The 20,693-nt window shown below is 50.9% G+C and overlaps 1 protein-coding gene and 1 long non-coding RNA gene across 2 annotated transcripts; both read left to right on the forward strand.

Moving 5' to 3' along the window:
• Positions 1-2,749: 2,749 nt before the first annotated feature.
• LOC149523696 (uncharacterized) lies at positions 2,750-5,369 on the forward strand. The gene is made up of 3 exons (XR_016350489.1): positions 2,750-2,911; positions 3,852-3,917; positions 5,136-5,369. It is a non-coding gene; the product is annotated as an uncharacterized LOC149523696 (long non-coding RNA).
• Positions 5,370-15,320: 9,951 nt separating this feature from the next.
• Positions 15,321-20,262, forward strand: LOC142831096 (metallothionein-like). Its single transcript, XM_089781430.1, has 3 exons — positions 15,321-16,100; positions 16,719-16,784; positions 18,430-20,262. The coding sequence occupies exons 1-3, from the start codon at positions 16,070-16,072 to the stop codon at positions 18,522-18,524; spliced, it is 192 nt and encodes a 63-aa protein (XP_089637556.1). The 5' UTR covers positions 15,321-16,069; the 3' UTR covers positions 18,525-20,262.
• The last annotated feature ends 431 nt before the right edge of the window (positions 20,263-20,693 follow it).

Genomic DNA, 20,693 nt, shown 5'->3' on the forward strand with positions numbered 1-20,693 from the left:
ATGTGCTTTTTTTCGGTAGGAGTCCATAACAAATAATTCACACCTGCTCGCAAAGAGCCAAATTGTTTCTTACTCTATGCATGTTTGAGGAATAAGGTACTACTCTGTTGGGATCACTGGGCATGATCCTAGGTAACTCGGGGGAGTGGAAGATCACGAGGATCGATGAAGCGCCCCCGCTCTAGGCCCAAGCACCCTAAAAGCCCCCTTCCCCCCCCAGGCATAACTTTTCTCTAGCTCGCTAACAGCTGGGAATAGCAAGACCTTGAAGTTGCCTAGTTACTATCAGTGGTATAGAAGAAGAATTCAGATATGTCTCTGTAGAGGGGAGGGGGAGGAGGAGGGCTGGCAGCATGTCCCAGCGTGGGAAACTTGCTACAGTTCACTATTCTCCTGCAAGTAAACAACCTGGGTATATAAGGAGGGAAAACTGCTTATGTTGGTGTGCTTGATCTGAGATGTCTAGTCTCCTGGCACCTATTTGGGCGTTCAAATAAACTTTTTTTGCTTCTCCACACCTGTGTGTTTATTGGAGCGGGCACACCGGGCAACGAACCCAGCTGTTGCCCCCCTCGGGCACTGTGTGTCGGCAACAACTCCATCTGGGTAAAGATATTACAGTCCAGTTTTAGCCATCTCAATGGAATAACCCCTCCCTTACAATGGGATTGAATGTAACTTGGACTCTGCCCTTAAGCCTCCCCTCTGTGTCCTACGCACACTGGCTAAAATATGTGTGATTCATTTCACTGTAGGAAAAATGTGGATGAGGAGAAAGTCTAAGAATGACAGTTAGTGAGGAAATGAGCGTGGATCACTGTCCAATGTTTCTGAACACCATGAAAGTCCTTAATGATGAAAACAGAGTGAACATAAATACCCCCTGCTACTGGTATGTGAAAGTTCTACTGGTTTACTCAAAATCTTGCATAATTATTTTTGAGAACTGGGGTAAATGTCTGACACAAACTTTGAGGCTCTGCTTATGAGTGTATAGCTGGATCCACTTCAACAAACGGGGTCTGTGGCCAAAAAATCTGTCATTTTGCACCCTTTTGCTCCCATTGCCCCAGTAAAAGGGGAGAGCACTTGATTATATTCCAGCTCAGTGTTTCTCAACCAGTGGTACAAGTACCCTCAAGGGTACCTGAGAGAAGTTGGGGCTGGGGAGGGGATGTCAATACAATTGAAATTTGGAGAAAACTGAATTTTTGTTTTAAGTTTTACAGCACTGTATTATTTTTTTACTTTTTACACCCAAGAATTCCATCTCCCGTCCAGCTACGATTAAGTTGTTTAAACAAATGTGTTGCAATGGTAGAAAAAAAATTGTGTCTGAAAATATTTGTTCTGAAAAATTTGTGTTTGTAGGTACTGCGTGTACTTTTTTTTTTTAAAGAGGTACTTTATAAAAAAAAAAGGTTGAGTCATATCTCACCACTGGGGCTGCTACTGTGGAAGTTGTGGTGCAAACAGGAGCCTGATTTTATCCCCGCACTGTCATGTGAGTAGCATGACATGACATGACAGTGAAAACCTTCTCTGCTGCCACTAGCACTTCCCCATTGCTACCACTGCGTGGCACAGCGGGGCCAGAAAGGAGCTGCAAAGAGCTGAAGCAGGATTCTTCCAGGGCTTGGCTACTATCCCGCTGGCACACACCAGCAGGAGAAACATGCAGGGCAGGGCTCACACCAGGGGGACACAGACCCGCCATAGAGCATAGCTGCGGGGAGAGTCTGGGCTTTGTGGCAGGCCAGGGGAGGTGAAACGGGCCCATTTCTTAGCGCACACACGGTCCAGGCAGCACAAAAGCAGGGGGCTGGAACAAGTGTGTAGTGCAGCGCTGAGGGCCAAACTCAGTTTGCTGGAAACCACTGCAAGCCTGGGGGCGCTCCAGAAGCCCCCAGGCAACACCCTACTACCAGCGCCTCTGCGAAGCGCAGGGCTGGCCTCAGGCCTGCTATTGCACCACTTGCCCACCCTGGTCCTGATGAGAGAGATACAATAACCACCAGGAAGACGGAATGCTGCCGTTGGCCCTGGGTCTGTGCCGGCTTTGGCTTAGCACTGCATGTACACCCTGCACAGGGACAGCACCCCCGCTACCGTGCGGAGAGGGCCGATGCAGTGAGCAAAACACTAACTTCTCCAAACGTGCGACTTCGGGTGCACTGAACATGCGCCCGAACTGAGCAAACACAGTACCCAGTCCCTCTGAATTTGCAACCCCTGGACCAGGAGCAAAAGGCCCCCTCCCAAGGCAAAACACCAGCATCCCTGGAGTCCCTTATCCCCTGAGTCCCTTATCAAGCAGGGAGCAAATTGTGAGTGTTTTCACCACAATACCCAGTCCCTCTGAATTTGCAACCAGCAAAGGTAGCAAGTCCTGAGCAGTAGCAACGAATTCCATGTATGCACGACAGAAACTGCAATGGTCGCAAAAACGGAGAGCTGCACTTTCTGTCTATACACCTGGTCTGCACAGGGACAGCACCCCGCTACCGTGCGCCAGGGCACAGGACGTCCTCTGTGCGGGAACAGGACGTCCCGTGCGATGCCCCGCGGGCCCGGACCTTCCCGCACAGGGGGGCCTGCGGGGGCGGGGCTTTGCACGCGGCGCGCTGGCGGTGCGGGGCAGGGGCGGGGCTTTGCACGCGGCGCGCTGGCGGTGCGGGGCAGGGCGGTGCGGGGGCGGGGCTTTGCACGCGGCGCGCTGGGGGGTGCGGGGTTGCACGCAGCGCGCGCTCCTTTGTGCGCTGCCCGGCCCGTGTGCAGGCTGCGGGGCGGGGCTTTTGCGCTCGCGCTCAAGCCTCCAGCCTATAAATAGGCGGCAGCGGCAGCTCCGCAGCAAAGCGCCGATCCCGAGCCGAGCGAGCGATGGACCCCAAGGACTGCCCGTGCGCGAGCGGTGAGTGGCTGCGGGGAGGGGCCCGATGAGCTCGGAGCGAGTCTGGCTCTTCCCTCTGGCTCGCTGCGCATGAGCGTCACTAGGGGCTGCCGTGAGCCCCGGGGCCAGTGGCAGGTGGGCGCTTCCCTGCAGGTGGAGGGAGGCGATTAGTCCCCCTGCTCGGCACATCTGGAGTATTGCGTCCAGTTACCCCCCCCCCCCATGCACTATCGCCGGGGCAACCTGGGGGAGCCCCGCAGAGGGCAAGGAAAGGATGAGGGGGCTGAGGTGCCTGGCTCAGGGGCGGATGCTTACTCAATCTGCAGAAGACTGAGGGGGATTTGACAGCAGCCTTCAACTACCTGAAGGGGGGGGGGGGGGGTCTGAACAGAGGCTTTCCATGGTGGCAGATAGCAAGGAGGCGCTATGGCCTCAAGTTGCAGAGAGGGAGGTCTAGGTTGGATATTAGAAACTTTAAACTAGAGGGTGGTGAAACACTGAGATGGGTTTCCCAGGTTGAGACTTGACAAAGCCCTGGTGGGGATGATTTAGTTGGGGGGGGGGGGGTGGCCCTGAATTTAAGTGCCTCCTGAGGCCTCTTCCAACCCTGTGAGTCTATGAAATCAAACTCCCTGATTTAAATGTCACTCTCTCACCTGAGTGCTGTGGGCTGGCTTGTAAATGTCCTCTTCCAGGTGTGGGGATCAATTTTAGGGAACTTTAAAATACACTTTCATGGGGTGTGAGACTTCTGTAGTAGCTTTCTTTTTGGTAAGATGCAAGTAACAGGGGAAAGTCAAATTAAGGGATAACCGGATGGTAATTTTCCTTTAGCAGAGCAATGGAAATAAATTGACTGAGATTAAACCACTTTTTTAATGCTGGTGATTAATTGTCTTTGCTTTCTTTTGTGTTTAGTCTCATTACTATGTTCATTTCCCTTTTCTCTTTTGCCCCCAAGGTGGCTCCTGTACCTGTGCTGGCTCCTGCAAATGCACAAATTGCAGCTGCAAGTCTTGCAAAAAGAGTGAGTATCTCCTCCCTTCTCTTCCCCCCCCCTCTGTTTTTTTAAATGTTGCACACAACTCCTTTGTCAGCCTGCTAAGACTGAGATGAGTGTTTTGTCACTGGCTTTCATGACAATAAAATGGAGGCTAGAATATAGAAGCTAGAATTTCTGGCTCTTATTTGGCAAGTATCAGAGGGGTAGCCATGTTAGTCTGAATCTGCAAAAGCGACGAGGAGTCCTGTGGCACCTTATAGACTAACTGAAGTGTAGGAGCATAAGCTTTTGTGGGCAAAGACCCACTTCGTCAGATGCATGTCTACATGCATCTGACGAAGTGGGTCTTTGTCCACGAAAGCTTATGCTCCTACACTTCAGTTAGTCTATAAGGTGCCACAGGACTCCTCGTCGCTTTATTTGGCAAAACATTTAAATATGTGCTCAACTTGTAGTTAGGGATTTGAAGGGATAACTGGTTACCCAGTCAGTATTGCTTTACTGGCATACTTACTGGAGTAACCAGTTAACCATGCCTGGTCCAGATGAGCCCACTGTGCTGCACCATGGCCGGGGGGGTTCCAGCCCTGCTGAGGCAGAGTAGCCCACTGCGGCGGGCTAGTTAAACATAGGTAAACCGACTAACATAAATGGGATTTGATATCCTTACTTGTAGTTGGTGGGAGTTAAGGCTGCAAAGCCTAGCAAAAGGAATGAGTCTTATATTTGATTTTGGTGGGCTCTTGGATCAGGCTGTAAACACTTTGCTGAATGGGGATCAATTTAAGAGTATGCTTTAAGATAAGAGAAACAAAATACAGGACTATGTAGCACTTGAAGACTGTGCTTTGCTTAGTGATGAAAGGATACTTACTACTGATGGTCTATTGATACTTACTGGCCTGTAAGGTGGTACCAGTGTCCTTTTTAAGGTATCCTGGGTGTATGTGGACTGTTGACTTTAAAATGATTTGTAAAAACATCTGGTCAGTGCCAACCAGTTTTCCATACATTGAGACTGTTCAACAACTGGTCAGACAAAAGATTCTGACCTATATCGAGGTAGGCAGTGACCAAACTTGACTTTATATGAGGTCTTTGAGGCATAGTTATAGTGTTTACAGCCTGGTTTTGCTCCTTATCTCATCCATGTTGAACTTTCTGAAATTCCAACAGAAGGATGATTGGTCAATTTGGTTTTGTCTGGCATCTCCAATAATTTGTCTTCACTTATGTTTTCAGGCTGTTGCTCCTGTTGCCCAGCTGGATGCAATAATTGCACCAAGGGCTGTGTCTGCAAAGATCCAGCATCCAGCAAATGCAGCTGCTGTCCTTAAAATGGCTATCTTCTGTTCTCTTGTAAATATTCTGTATGAAAGGGGGGAAATATAATATAGCGGTGACTATTTTGTACCTTTCATAGAAATGTAGATTTCAGATTGAATGAAAATAAAGGATGTGATTGGAGAAATGGAATGCAAGCTGGAAATCATTGAACTGAATACATCAGGCAAGACTACACCCTGTTCAGTTTAGTTCTCACACAGGGTGTTTGCTGCATATCTCATGGGAGCATTAACAAGAGCCTGGAGACTAAAGCTTCATCCATGAGCTGCAGCACTGGCTTAGCTTGCCTGAAGCTCTGCTGCCAAAAGGAGAGGTTTTCAAATGCTGCATTTGTGTGGGTTGGTTCTGAGTTACTTTCGCTGCTTGGGGAGCAAAGGGAAGCAGCCTAGGAATCTGTCTAGAACACCGGCCCTAGTTCTGCAAAGTGTTGCCTTTCAATCCATTGTGCCAGGTTCAGGAAACTCTCAAGGGCTGAGAGTTTAAGTAGGAGAGGAGTGGAGTCAAAGCTTCTGTAATATACCTTCATCCTTACTTAATACATATATTGCATCAACTTACAGCTTGTCTATACTGCCACTTCCAGAGGCATTGATAACTAGAGAGAGCTGGCTGAAACATCTTTTATAGCCACACATACCATGTTTAGTAGTTACAACAGCTTGCTGCAGCCCTCTGGCCTGGACCATGGCTCTTCCTGTAACTAGGTCACAGTGCTTTGCATTCTTGAAGATCCCAACTCTAGGTGTAAGTGATTTCACTAGCCTCCTAGCTCTATGCAGTAGGGCAGTGATCACTAACCAGTAGCCTGGGATCTACTGTTAGATCTTGGTGCCTCTGACAGATGATCCTGACTGGTCTGGGCAAGAGGCTACCCAGTACTGGCACTTCAGCTGCCCCTCCACACACTGCTGCTCATCTCCTAACCTTTGCCTGGGAGGTGCTCCTCCCCCTGTGGAGCTTTCTGTGCGAGGGGTGGGTGGGAGAGGAGTTACACTGATGTTAAGGTGCCCCATCCCACTCTAGCCTTTTGTGGCAAAGCAGAGGGGGGGCACAACAGGACTCGGGATGGAGTTTGCTGGCTGCTTTAGGGAGTGGGCCGGGTCCAGAGCAGGGGTGAGGCTCTTAGCCCTACTGCACCATTAACCAGGAGCCTCCTGAGGTAGGCAGGGCCCAGCTAGAGCCCACATCCCAAACTCCTACCCCAGTCATGAGCCCCTTCTGCATTCAAAGCCCCCAGCAGCCACTGCAGGGCCTGCACCTAGAACCCCTCCTGCCCCAAGAACAGCTCAGAGCCCCTCTCTCATTCCAGATCTCTTCATCTAAGACCAGAATCTGCACCCCAGCCTGATGAAAGTGAGTGAGGTTGGGCAGGAGAGGGCGGAGAGGTGGGAAGGAGGCGGGTGCAAGGGTATTTATATTTGAGGTAGATCTTGGATTGCACTTAAATTCAAAAAGTGACCTTGTGCTCAAAAAGGTTGGTGGCCACTGGGCTTCCCCAGAGTGCAGGCATTCTTCTTGATATGTTCCCTGTAGGTACTCCATGTAAGGCCCTATGGACAAGTTGCCCAGAATGCAACAATACAAATACACCTGCTCAGCCCAAGCACTTGTACCCTACTGTGGGGTGCTCTGTGAGAGAGGGTCAGGCTGGCCCCTCTGCTGTGGGGGCTGCTGTTAAAGCTGTGAGGCTATACAGTGGCGGGGGGGAGGCAGGAACACAGCAGGGGGTGGGCCTGGACCTGCATTCACCAAAGGAAACTTTGTAAACTGGCTCCAGCCTCTCTTTTCCCTTTGCTCCCAGCTGCATTGCTTGGGGAAGGGGTCAGGGCTGCCCTTGCATGCAGCAGTGGGGAGTTAGTGGAGCAGGCTGGGGTGCTCTTCCCTACTGTGGCTCATGAGTGCGGAGGCAGGCTTGATTGGTGCTGGGCCACATTGCTCAGGGGAGGAGGCTTGAGGAAAAGGGGGGAGGACAGAGCATGAGTGGGAAGAGACAGAGCAAGGGTAGAGGCTTGGGCCTTGTACCTCACTATGATGCAGCCCCGGGGGGAGCCAGCTGGGGGTTGAGACTGGTCCCTGGAGCTGCTGCATACATAGATTTTGCATATTAGTAGATGGCCATGGTGGGGACACGAACATACAAAGGCTAAGGGGGGAAAAAAAGCTGCCTTGGCGGCAGTCTAACTAAAAACCAGGGGCTCCTGAGAGTCTGCATTTACCTGTGCTGTAAGAAGCAGAGACCAATGGGCTTTAGATCATCCTACCAGGACTCAAGATGCCTTCCTGGTTGCTTGCCTGGGACTTGCAGCCTCCCTATTCGCAGTTTCCTGTTTGTCTGCAGTGGGGCTCTTCTAAAAGAGAATGACACAGAAGGTAATTATCCCAGCCAGAGGAAAAGCAATCCCGGGGCTGTTCCCACAGACTGGTGGGAGAGCTGACTATGAGCGTGGGAGCTGAGAGAGTAACTATGTGCACCTGCCAGAAACTGGAGGAGGGAGGAGTGCTGCACAAGGATATGAGATTTCAGGATGCAGAAATTGGGGGATGCAAAAATCTAGCGAGCAAGGTGCAGTGAAAAGAAGGATTGATGTTAGGTTGACAGCCACCACAGCAATTCCTGCAAAGGTTCATGTCCTCACTATGCCCCTCCCCCCTTTGGTGGTACAAGTCCTCACCAGGAGCACTTCCACCAACTTAGCAGTCTGGGGCATTTGTGGGATTCTAAAGCCCCCTGCCAAGGGGCGGGCAGGCCAGGCAGTCAGCCCTGAGATGGGCAGGCTCAAATCATGAGCCCCATATAGGCCTGACAGCCAACAGGTGAGTAACGTAGTGTCTACACAGACACTGTGCCACCCCAGCTACATCAACCTAAGCGCTATGCTTCTTGCGGAGGGGGAATTATTAAGCTGATGTAGTGGGCAACTTACATTGGCAGGAACAACACTGTACTGCAGACACTGACACAATTAGCTTGATGCAAGGTGCTTTATATCTGGGATGGGAAAACTTCTTTGGATTGGGGCCACTGACCCACAAAATATCAAGTGAGAAGAAAAAAAACCCCTCACTGACATGGCTCCCAGCCGGAAAAAAAAAGACACCTCACTCATGCAATTAGGGATCCAAAGCTCAGGTCTTCCCCTCAGAGCCTGACCAACTCTTCTGGGAGCCGAGGGCTAGTAGATGTTGTGGTCCCCCATAGGCTCTGGGAAGGGTCAAAATGAAGGATTCAGTGTGGGGGAGGGAGCTGCTGGCCTGGGGGTCTGGGCATATAGTAGGAAGGGTTGCAGGGTCTGATTGGGAGGCAGAATGCAAGAATGGCTAGGGTGGGGGACTTTGGTGGGAGGGAGAGTGCAGGAGGAGGCTGGGGGCTATGGGCAGAAGGGAGGGTGTAGGAGGGGGCTGAGGATGGGGGTGTGAGATCTGGATGGGAAGGGGAGTGCAGGAGGGGATCTGGGATGGGCGTCAGGATGTGAGGGAGGGGGCTGAGGGCACGGGCTGGGTGGGAGGTAGGGTACAGGAGCAGGGTGTGGGGACTGGGCAGGAGGTAAGGGCAGGAGTGGGATAGGAGTTTAGAGTATGGGAGGGAGGAAGATGCAGGAGGGGGCTGGTGGTGAGGGATCTGCAATTGAGGGATGCAGGAGCCGGTGGGGATGGAGTCTGAGGAGTGGGGGAGAGAGCAGAGGATTAGGGTGCTTACCTGGCTCAGCTCCCGGGGTGGGACACAGGAAGCTCTGCACCAGCCTGCACTGGCAGCCACTGCCCCCGCAATTCCCAGTCAAAGGGAGCGACGGGGACGGAGCCTGCAAGCCAACACACGGGACAGGGCTTCCCTGTGCTGCCATTCCCGGTGCAGAGTCGCTTCCTCCCCCCACCAGATACAACCTGTGGGCTGGATGCAGCTTGTCTTGACTGGGCGTGTGAGGCTCGGGGCTCCCCCCTGTAGCGGAGAGAGCCAGCTCTGGCACTCCAGCCACATGGGGGGAGATCTGGTGCTCCCCCACGTGTCTTGAGTTTCAGCCCCAGCTCCTCGCTGCACCTCACGGGCTGTATCAAGGCAGCAGTGGGCCAAATCTTGCCCGTGGTCTGTAGGTTCCCTATCCCTGTCTCATGTCACTGTGACTCTGCAGTTTAGACCAAAACAGAAAACTAAACCCAGATTTCCCAAGAGGCACCCTTAGCCACTGCACCATTCTGCCTCTCAACGGCTAGCTTCTGGCTAACGTGCTGCCCATGGGCTTTTTCACAATTACAGCCTCCCAGGTCCTCCCTGCATGTGAGCATGCTAGATATGAGCTGGCAGTGTAATAAGGCACCAATGCAATGCTAAGCTATGTATCGGGGACAGGGAGATGTTAGTTCCCTACCTCACCGCTCTAGGGCAGCAGCATGTGAGATATTGTGTTCAGACTAGGGATGTTAAATCCCAGGTAACTGATTAAATGTTAGGTTTGCCTAGCATTTAACCCGGTAACTGACGAAAGCAGGATCACAGGTTGGGGACCGCTCCAGCCGCTGCCCATGGTGGGCCAGGCTCCCTGCAAACAGGGACTGCTCTGGACGAGAGCAGACCCTGTCTGCAGAGAGCCCGCTATGGGCTGGAGCAGCCACCTGCCTGCAGCAGGCGGGGAGCTGCTCTGACTCCCACCCCATTACCAGTTCATAGAATCACAGCATCAAGAGCCATAGAGCTGGAAGAGACCTCAGAAGGCCTTCAAGTCCAGCCCCCTGCCCTAGGCAGGACCAATCCCAATTACTGTTTAAAGTGATGCTTACCGGTTAACTGTGCAACTGGTTAACCTTTCACATCCCTAGTTTAGACCAGAGCCCCTTGTTATTGGAAAGATATTCAGACATGGGATGGAGCTCTGAGAAGCAAAACAAATAATCCGGATGCCCTGGGGATCTGGCTGATGAGGAAAGATTGAAAACAGGGAGCAATACATAGAACTGGGCAAAGGGATGGCTAAAGTGAGGCGGGATGAGGGGTACGTGAGGAAGGGCTGTTAATATAACCCCAAGGAAGGAAAGGGATAACTGACCATAGTAAATGGGGAGCACACAAAGCAATAGGAGGAAATAAAGAAGGGGAAGATTTGGGCTGAATATCAGTTAGTGGGAGCTGGGGATGCTCAGTGTCCCTGAAAATTAGCTCGAGGTGTTGCAGGATTGGTGCTCCAAAATGGCAATCCCCACTACCTAGGCACTTTTAAAAAATGTTTTATATTTGATTAGTCAGGCGTGGCTTTTCCTTCACCATCCCTGCCAGCAGGAAGTTGGATTATCATCTTTGAAACGCAAAACTCTAGCAGTCCCTCCCCAACGTAAGGCAAGCCCATGCAACCTCAACCACAAGGCAACTCCACAATCTCCCCTCCCTCCTCAACAGCCACTTATCATATCCAGAGGGTTAACTAACATATAGATAAAAAGTCTCCGATGAGTAGTTGTGTTAGGAACTTTAAAAGCAAAAAGCAGTCCTGTGGCACCTGCTTAGAGACTAACAAATGTATTAGATTATGAGTTCATCTGATGAAGTGGGTTTTACCCATGAAAGTTCATGACCTAATACATTTGTTAGTCTCTAAAGTGCCACAGGACTACACATATAGATAAGATTAATGACATCGTTTTCTTACTTAAACTGCAGAAGCGGGAGTGTTATATTGTCTTCAGCTGAGCACAGAAACTGTTAACATTAGATATCCCAGTGTATTGTGATAATAATGAACGTCGTTAATCCCACGTACAAAAAACTCAGCAGATTAAATTATTTTTCTGGTAACTGGCAAATCCATAAAAATCTGTCCAGAACGGTCAAATTCAGTCCCTGCCAGGAAGTAACTCTACCAGGATCTACACTTGCCATTGCTCTGAACTGCTGCCAAAAGCAGCTCCACCCACGAAGTAGGCTTCCTATGCTCCAGTAGCTTGTGGTAAGTTGTTAGTATGTATATAGGAACTTTCATTATTTTCATTCCTTGTTCTTTCATTCTTGAGGTAAATGTACTCGCTTAGGAAGAGCTGTGTGGTAGCATAAAAACAGCCACACAAGAGCAGACCAAAGGTTCATCTATCCCAGTCTCCTGTCTTCTGACAGTGGCTAATGCCAGGTACCCCAGAGGGAATGAACAGAGCAGGTAATCTATCAAGAGATCGTATGTATTGGGCTAACTAACATTGTTGCCCATTCCCACATGGCTATAGCTATTGATGGATCTAGCCTCATGAATGTATCTAGTTCTTTTTTAAACACTATTATAGTTTTGGCCTTCACAACATCTGGCAGAGAGTGCCACAGGCTGACTGTGGTTGTGTGAAGAAATATTTCCTTTTGTTTGTTTTTAAACCTACTGCCTATTAATGTAATTGGGTGACCCCTAGTTCTTGTGTTAAGAGAAGGACTAAAACAACATTTCCTTATTTACTTTCTCCACACAAGTCATGTTGTATATACCTCTATGCTGCCCCCCCCTAGTTTCTTTTGTAAGCTGAAAAGTCCCAGTCTTATTAATTTCTTCTACAGTAAAACTCCAATTGTCCGGCATCCAGTGGTCCAGCACTTCTGATAGTCTGGCACTAACTGGACCCCAGAAGTGCTCCGGCCAGCTGGAAAATTGGAGCTGCACTGCCCCTGGCTTCCCCAAGTCCGCCGCTGGTCAGTTTCAACAGTGGTGGACTTGGGGAAGTCTGGGGCAGAGCACCCCAGCTGTTCTGCCCTGGGCTTCCCCAAGTCCGCTGCTGCTGCAACTGACCAGCGGCTGACTTGGGGAAGCTGGGGGCAGAGCAGCTGGAGTGCTGCCGGGCTGGTCCCGCAGCGCAGCTCAGGTGAGGGGCGGCACTGCGGGACCAACACGGCAGCGCCCCAGCTGCTCTGCCCCCAGCTTTCCCAAGTCCGCTGTCGGTCAGCAGTGGCTGACTTGGGGAAGCCGGGGGCAGAGCAGATGGGGTGCTGCTGGGTTGGTCCTGCAGTGCCGCCATCTCCCACACTGCACAGTTCCCCTCCGACCTCCCCCCCCCCACCCTACCCCAGACTCCTCATAGCCCCCCTTCCTGTACTCCGGCACAGCTGATAATCCGGCACCCCCTGGGTCCTAAAGGTGCCGGATTATCGGAAGTTTACTGTATATAGCTAAATGGCTCGTTGGGGATAACACAGGCAACTGTGTGGCTTGGAACAATCCTGGTTAGGAGGGACTGAGACCTGAGTCTCCACCCAAAAGGTAACAGCTGAGGAGCTGGGAGACTAAATGCGTGCCCTTGAAGGGCTACAGAGGGGGAATACAGGGGCAGTTGCCCTGAACTGTGATACGGCTCGCTTAGAGGAATAGGGCTTAGAGAAACTCACTGGAGCTGGGCTGTTCTGGTAAAGGAACAGCTATTGCTACAGTGCCATATTTCTTTACCCTTATTTAGCACTAGGCCTTTTCAGAATGCCTTAAATTTATGCCATTAATTGTAATCATATGGGTACATCTAGACAGCAGGGCTACCCCATGTCTTTTAAATGTGCCTGTTATTTCGAAATATTTTTCAAAATAAAGGTTGTGCTATTTTGGCATTCAAAGGTGTTGAAATAGTGCATTATTTCAACAATTTGGCACCATTTAGACATGTCAGATTTCGAAATAAGCTATTTTGAATTGCAATTGAAATAAACTGCGCAATTTACGCAAATTGCATTTATTTCGTGTTTGGGGTGCTGTGTAGATGTGCTCTATGTGAGCAATAAACACTGCATTAAAGGCTCTCCTAGGCAACTCCATTGTAGCATTTTTGTCTAATCATAAGCATCCAACTCCATGGTATCTAGGTGCTTTAGCAATAAAAATGCTGGGGACTTCAGTGGGATTGTATGGATGTAATATGAGACAGATTTTTATCCTTATTTCTTTGTTTGTAAAGTGCTGTGCTAAAACTGAGTTGATATTTCCACATGTGCCCTGGTCCTCCTTAAAGCTATTCTGGTAATGCTCCTTGCATAGTCTGAGGTGTCAACACTGGCATACACTGCTATTACAGATGCCCTCTCACCTGCCAGGTAGACCTCTGTCCTAATCTAGAAAAAGAATCTTTCTCATGGTGGTCCTAGGAGATCATCCTAGACCCAGGGATGTTAGATATCGTTTAATAATCGTGTAACTGCACAACATCTTAGTGGTTACCCGATTATTTGATGGTCCCCAGGGGTGGGGCTGGCAGCCAGTGTGCTCCCGATCCCACTCCCAAGGGAGCCCCCTGCCACCCTGTGCACGGGGAGCCTGAACTTCTTGCAGACAGCGGTGAGGAGTCCTGTGGCACCTTATAGACTAACTGAAGTGTAGGAGCATAAGCTTTCGTGGGCAAAGACCCACTTCGTCAGATGCATGTAGTGGAAATTTCATGCATGTGACGAGTGGGTCTTTGCCTACGAAAGCTTATGCTCCTACACTTCAGTTAGTCTATAAGGTGCCACAGGACTCCTCACCGCTTTTGCAGATTCAGACTAACACGGCTACCCCTCTGATTCTTGCAGACAGAGGCTGCTCTGCCAGCCCACCTGCTCCCCTTTCTCTCCTCGCTGCTGCAGATACAGAAACATCATACAGAGGCATCAAGGGGGAGGGAGTGTGTGTAGTCCTTAGGATTAACCAATAAACCCAGGCTTATTGGTTAATTGTTTACATGATTATACACTAACATCCCTAGATCATCCCCCTTGTGCCAGAGCTGTTTCCCCATTTCACTCTTCTCCTCTTGCTGAACAACTCCGGGCTGGCTGCTTCCTTCCCTGTTCCCAGCCTATTATACCAGTCAGGGGTTTGAGGATTTCCTCAGTGATTCTCCTCTTTTCTGGGATTTTCTTTGTCTTTTCCTGCAGGCTCTTTTTGCCCTAGCAACAGACCTGGTACTGGGGTCCATAGAATATGAATGGGGAAATCTGAAGAGAGGTGACTCATGGAAACAGGGAACTGATCGAGGAAGGTCTTGGTGTCTCACCTGTGCTGGCACTCTCTCCTGCTGCCTGTGTGGGGAGAAGAGGGACCCTAAAGAAAACAGGGAGGAGTGTGAAGCTGCAGTCAATGTTTAGAATGACTTGTAAATTCCAAGGGACCATTCACACAGAGCAGAAAAATGTCCCCAAATGATTCCCCTTGAACCAGAAATACAAAAACCCTGTCCATGATGGTGAATCCACCACCACCCTTAGGAGAAAATGGCTTCAATGGTGGTTAACCTGCAAAGTGCCTTATTTCCAGGCTGAATTTGTCTTGCTTCAGCTTCTAGGCATTGGCTCAGGTTAGCTCCGTGGGCTGCGACATGTCTGGGTCCCACTCACGTTTCTGGAGCTGCCCGCTGGTGATGCTGCCTTTGCCAGCCTACGTCTCAAGGGAATCGAGGTCAGCACTGAACGGGTGCGGGGAGGAAAGGGGCCGCATTGTCTTAGGGCAGGTCTGCGCTTCCAACGCTGCAGGGGGGAGCTGTGAGACCGAGTAGGCTTCACCCCCGCACGCACCAGCCGGCCCCTTCCTGCTGACACCGCCGCACCCGCAGCTGCAGCCTCTCGCGCCGTGTGCCACCGGGCGCGTCCAGCTGCACGCGGGCCCCGGAGGCTGAGCCCCGCGCGCTCTGGCTTTGCGCACGGGCCTCTCGCTGCTGCCAGTGGCTCAGCTTCCCGGGAAAGGGGCGGGCAGCTGGGAAGGGAGCGATCGCTGCACTGCCCGCTGCGGCTTCCGTGCCTTGGGCAGGGCTGGCTTCGCCTCATGGGGCCTGGCCCAAGTGTGCATAGGGGCCCGCCTCCCCGGAGAGCCGCTGGATAGTGCAATGCACTGGGGGGTGGCGGGGCACTGCACACTGCGCTCTGGGCTGTGCGGACTCAGCACCCTGCACTACAGAGTGTTGCACGCCGGGCTCTGGGCTGTGCGGACTCAGCACCCTGCACTACAGAGTGTTGCACGCCGCGCTCTGGGCTGTGCTGACTCAGCACCCTGCACTACAGAGTGTTGCACGCCGCGCTCTGGGCTGTGCTGACTCAGCACCCTGCACTACAGAGTGTTGCACGCTGCGCTCGGGGCTGTGCTGACTCAGCACCCTGCACTACAGAGTGTTGCATGCCGCGCTCTGGGCTGTGCTGACTCAGCACCCTGCACTACAGAGTGTTGCACGCCGCGCTCTGGGCTGTGCGGACTCAGCACCCTGCACTACAGAGTGTTGCACGCCGCGCTCTGGGCTGTGCGGACTCAGCACCCTGCACTACAGAGTGTTGCACGCCGCGCTCGGGGCTGTGCGGACTCAGCACCCTGCACTACAGAGTGTTGCACGCCGCGCTCTGGGCTGTGCTGACTCAGCACCCTGCACTACAGAGTGTTGCACGCCGCGCTCTGGGCTGTGCTGACTCAGCACCCTGCACTACAGAGTGTTGCACGCCGCGCTCTGGGCTGTGCGGACTCAGCACCCTGCACTACAGAGTGTTGCACGCCGCGCTCTGGGCTGTGCGGACTCAGCACCCTGCACTACAGAGTGTTGCACGCTGCGCTCTGGGCTGTGCTGACACAGCACCCTGCACTACAGGGTGTTGCACGCTGCGCTCTGGGCTGCGCGGACTCAGCACCCTGCACTACAGGGTGTTGCACGCCGCGCTCTGGGCTGTGCAGACACTGACCACTGTGCAGGAGTTTGCAGACAGCATACTTTTGGCACCGGGTGCAGGACTTGCCGGGGGGGGGGGAGGGTTGCGCTCGCCTCATCCCCTCACTCGGGATAAATAGGAGGTAGTAGCAGCTCCTGTGCAAACCTCTGCTCTGATCCCCGAGTCTTCTATTGACTGAGCAGCTGCTGAAGCCAAATCCACCATGGATCCCCAGGATTGTCTTTGTGCAACCGGTGAGTGGCTCCTCCCTGCTGCAGAGACCAGCTTCAGTTGCAGGCTGCCATTGGAGTGCTTATACTAGGGCGGGGAAGAGCTTCATTTGTGCCAGTCTGAGCTCCAGCACTTCTAGGCATGGCAGTTCATAGCTCTGGCACCTGTGAACTTGCTACGTTAGGTATGAGGGTTTTATTTAAAAACATTAGGCCTCTACATTTTTTGGCATTATAAATTAAGCACTTTGGAGGGCCTCTGTGTTCCCCTCGCAGCCACACTCCTGGCTTGGAGTCAGCATGGGCAAGGGAAAGAGCCTCTCTAGATCTTGAGAATGACTTGTTTTGTCTTTTTCCCTCTGGGCTGGACCCTAGAGACCAAACTCCCAGACTTAACTGTAACTTAGGCTTACCGTAGCCAGGCAGGCTGTATTTAAATACTGTGTAAGTGGACCTGGCATGTTTAAATACAGTTTTTATGGCGTCAAAGATTCCTTGCATTACTTTTTTGGAAAGATCAAGGTAATGGGATGGGGGGGGAGAATTGGGAATTTTGTATAATCTGAAAATAATTCTTCCTCTTGGTAAAAATCTCCTTTGGGTGTCTGACCAAGTGTGGACGTCTCCTTTTTATCCCTCAAGGTGGCTCATGTGGCTGTACTGGCAATTGCACATGCAAAAATTGTAGATGTGGATCTTGCAAAAAAAGTGAGTCGATTTTTTTTACTGTGATAAGATGGGTTAGACATGAAAGTATCAAAATACTTCAAACACAGACGCCGTAACTTTTTTGGAAATGGTATGCCAAGGCGTTGAGGACCCAGTAATTAGGGGCTGTTTCCAGGGAGCTGTGGAGCACGTGGAGGGGTGAAAGTTTCAGGCCCACAGTCTGCTCTTTATTCCAGTGTACAAGCAGAATAACTACTCTGAAGTCAATAGATATTCTGGCTGTAGGTCCTGTGACAGGGTGCTTGCCCTGCACTGGCCCTTTAAGGGCAAAAACCCAGCCCTGAGCCAGGACTGTGGGTGAAGCTCCATCTGAGGCAGTTCTGGCCAATGAGCAGGGGGGACCTGGTTATCTGGGAAGTAGAAGGCTTCCTGGTGGTAGAGTAGTGCTGGGGAGGGGAAGCCCTGGCCCTGGCCAAGCAAGACCCCAGTCTGCAAGGCCTGAGGCTACTATGGCAGGCAGGAGCAGCAGGTCCACACCTCTTTGCTCATGATGAGTGGCCATTATAGACTGCAGGTTGCCCTGAGGCAGGGCCTAGATGAAGACTGGCAGAGGGTCACTGAGGCAAGGTGGGTACAGCGGAATTAGGTGCCCCTTGGGAAGAGAGGGCCCTGGAGTGTGCAGTTGAGTAAACAACACCCCCTCATCCCCAGAATGGGGCACAGAGAGATGGGAGTGGTTGCTGCTGGAGGACAGTGTCCTGAAGAGGACGCCATGGTCAAAGAGTAATGCATTGGGATCAAAGGGAAGAGCGAGGACATGGGAAGATACCAGTTAGAGGGAGATGTCTAGTGAGCTAATTCCCAGGACTGCAAGCTGGAGGCACCAGGGTGGTTAGTCTGCCCTGTGACAACCCCCAAAGCACTTAAGCATGTGCTTATTGAATTGAGTCCTTGCAGTGGAATGACTAAGAGCAGAATTGGACCTTTTGGGACTTGATTCTTAGGCTACGTCTACACTGGCAGCTTCTTGCGCAAGAACTGTTTTGCGGAAGAGTTCTTGCACACAAAAGTCTTCCGCAAGAGCGTGTCTACACTGGCATGTGCTTTTGCGCAAGAGCATCTATGGCAGTGTGGACTCTCTTTTGCGCAAGAAAGCTCTGATGGCCATTTTAACTGTAGGGGATTCTTGCGCAAGAAATTCAGGTTGCCTGTCTACACTGCCCTTTTGTGGGAGAGCTCTTGTGCAAGAGGGCTTATTCCTCATGGGGAGAGGAATAACTCTTCCGGAAGAAGCCCTGTTTTACAACGCTAAACTGTAAATTTACTTGAGCAAGAACATGCATGCAGTGTAGACAGCAGGCAAGTTTTTGTGCAAGAACGGCTGTTTTTGTGCAAGAAGCTGCCTGTGTAGACATAGCCTTAGATTTTCTGAGAACCAACATTAAGATTTTCTTTTATACACCAAGTAGGTTAATCTTTTTTTTTTTTAACTATAAAACAGGGAGGTCTGTGCCATGTCAGATGTGACAAAACTGTATTCTTTCCTGTACTAGATGCAGATCCCAAGGAGGAACTCCCCTCCCACATCAAGATCTCTTTGATACATTGCGTGTTCTGAGATTCTGAAGAATGCAACATCTTTGTTGCTGTCAATAAGCAATCTTTTTATTTTTATTTTGTTTAGGCTGTTGCTCCTGTTGCCCAGCTGGATGCAGTAATTGTGCCAAGAGCTGTGTTTGCAAAGAGCCAGCATCAGACAAATGCAGCTGCTGTCACTGACATGGACATTTGTGTTCTCTGGTGACTAGCGTGTATGTAAACAAGAGTTTGTACAACTGAGTGTGAGGAATGCAAATAAAGACTTTATTTGAGAAATGTCTGCTTTCTTATGTTAGTCACTGATTTCAGTTTTGCAGAACTAATAGCTGTACATGTTTAGAGATTAATTATTCTCAGAAACTTTTGCACAGGGCATTGGCTACTTACCTAGCATGGGCATTTATGAGTCTTGGGACTACAGTATGCATGACATAGTGTCTGCTTCTGTAAGGGCTCATTCTTGGTCAAGGCTGTAATTCTTACGGTAGTCAGAATTGAGTGCTAGTTAGGTGACTTATTTATTGGCCAGCTCCCCTCCCCTCTTCTGATGGGGCAGAAACACTTGGGCTGCGTCTAGACTGGCATGATTTTGCGCAAATACTTTTAATGGAAAAGATTTCCCATTAAAAATATTTGCGCAAGAGAGCGTCTATACTGGCATGTGCCTTTGAGCAAAAGATTTGCTTTTGCGCAAAAGCATCCGTGCCAGTTTAGACGCTCTCTTGCGCAAGAAAGCTCTGATGGCCATTTTAGCCATTGGGCTTTCTTGCGCAAGAAATTAACGTTGCTGTCTACACTAGCCCTCTTGCACAAGAATACTTGTGCAAGAGAGCTTATCCCTGAGCGGGAGCGTCAGAGTATTTGCGTAAGAACCACTGATTTTGTACAGTACAAAGTCAGTGTTCTTGCGCAAATACTCGTGGCCAGTGTAGACAGGCGGCAAGATTTTGCGCAAAATCATGCCAGTCTAGACGCAGCCTTGCAATTTATGACCTCAGAGGGAATTGCAGACAGTCAGGCCCATACAGTTTACATGAGCTTCACAGAGGGAGTGAGGACACATTAAAGTTGTGTGTCAGTCTCGTGCCTGGGTTAGTAACATTTGCCTTAGTTTGACGTGTGTGTGGTCTGTCCTTAGCAATGCTTCCCAACAAATACTGTAGACAGAATTGCAACCGTCAAAAGATGACCTAATCTATGGCCCTGATCCTGCAAAGAGATTTCCTTGCAAATGCTCTTAGCAGGATTGGGGCCTATATAGTAACTAGGGATGGTAAGAAATGAGTAATCAGCACTGCAACTGAAATGTAATAAGAGGCGGGCATGCAGATAGGGGGAGCTCTTGGACCAGTACAAGCTGCATTGGCTCAGTCCTGGGCTGGGTCGGGGCCAGCAGTCCCTGTTCGCGGCCAGGCCCGAGGGCAGCAGAACGTGCTGGGCAAGCCCAGCAAAGGACGTCTTGTAGATAGAACTGATTTGGGATGTGGCTTCCCAGTGCATCTCATTTAACTCCCCCTTCCTGTCCGGGCCCTGGCAGCTAGAGGTAAAGGGGAACCACAGCGGGTGCTGCCTGCTGTGCACATCCTGCAGCTGGGAGGGGAAGCTGAAGGACCCCGGCATCCCTGGCTGGGCTCAGGGAAGGCAGCGCTGGGTCGGTGAAGGGCGCTTGACCCACCTATTCGTGCCTCTAGCCCCATGGAGAAAACTGCTGAAGCCATTTCAGAAGGGTGGCTCCCTGACAGTGGGCAGCAGCACCCACGTACCGCATGGGCTGGGCAGAGCCCAGTGTAAAGCAGAACTGTAATACCAAGGTTATAGCTATGTAATAGGTAACCAGTATATAACTGGGGGTATGTCTACACTACCCTCCTAGTTCGAACTAGGAGGGTAATGTAGGCATACCACCCGGGATTTGAATTTCCCGGGCTTCATTTGCATAAGCGGGGAGCCGCCATTTTTAAAACCCCGCTGGTTCGAACCCTGTGCAGCGCGGCTACACGGGGCTCGAACTAGGTAGTTCGGACTAGGCTTCCTATTCCGAACTACCTAGTTCGAGCCCCGTGTAGCCGCGCTGCACGGGGTTCGAACCAACGGGGTTTTAAAAATGGCGGCTCCCTGCTTATGCAAATGAAGCCCGGGAAATTCAAATCCCGGGCTTCATTTGCAAGTGCGGTATGCCTACATTACCCCGCTAGTTCGAACTAGCGGGGTAGTGTAGACATACCCTAAGTGAATATAAGTGTAACATCTAGTGTGAGTCTATAATGTAATACCACGTACAGTGTATGTCAAATACAGGACTGATAGCTATATATCGGAATACCTAACCACTGTAAAATCTATATAAGA

This window comes from Pelodiscus sinensis, chromosome 12, assembly GCF_052426305.1.
Source record: "Pelodiscus sinensis isolate ZL-2025 chromosome 12, ASM5242630v1, whole genome shotgun sequence".
Taxonomy (NCBI): Eukaryota; Metazoa; Chordata; order Testudines; family Trionychidae; genus Pelodiscus; species Pelodiscus sinensis.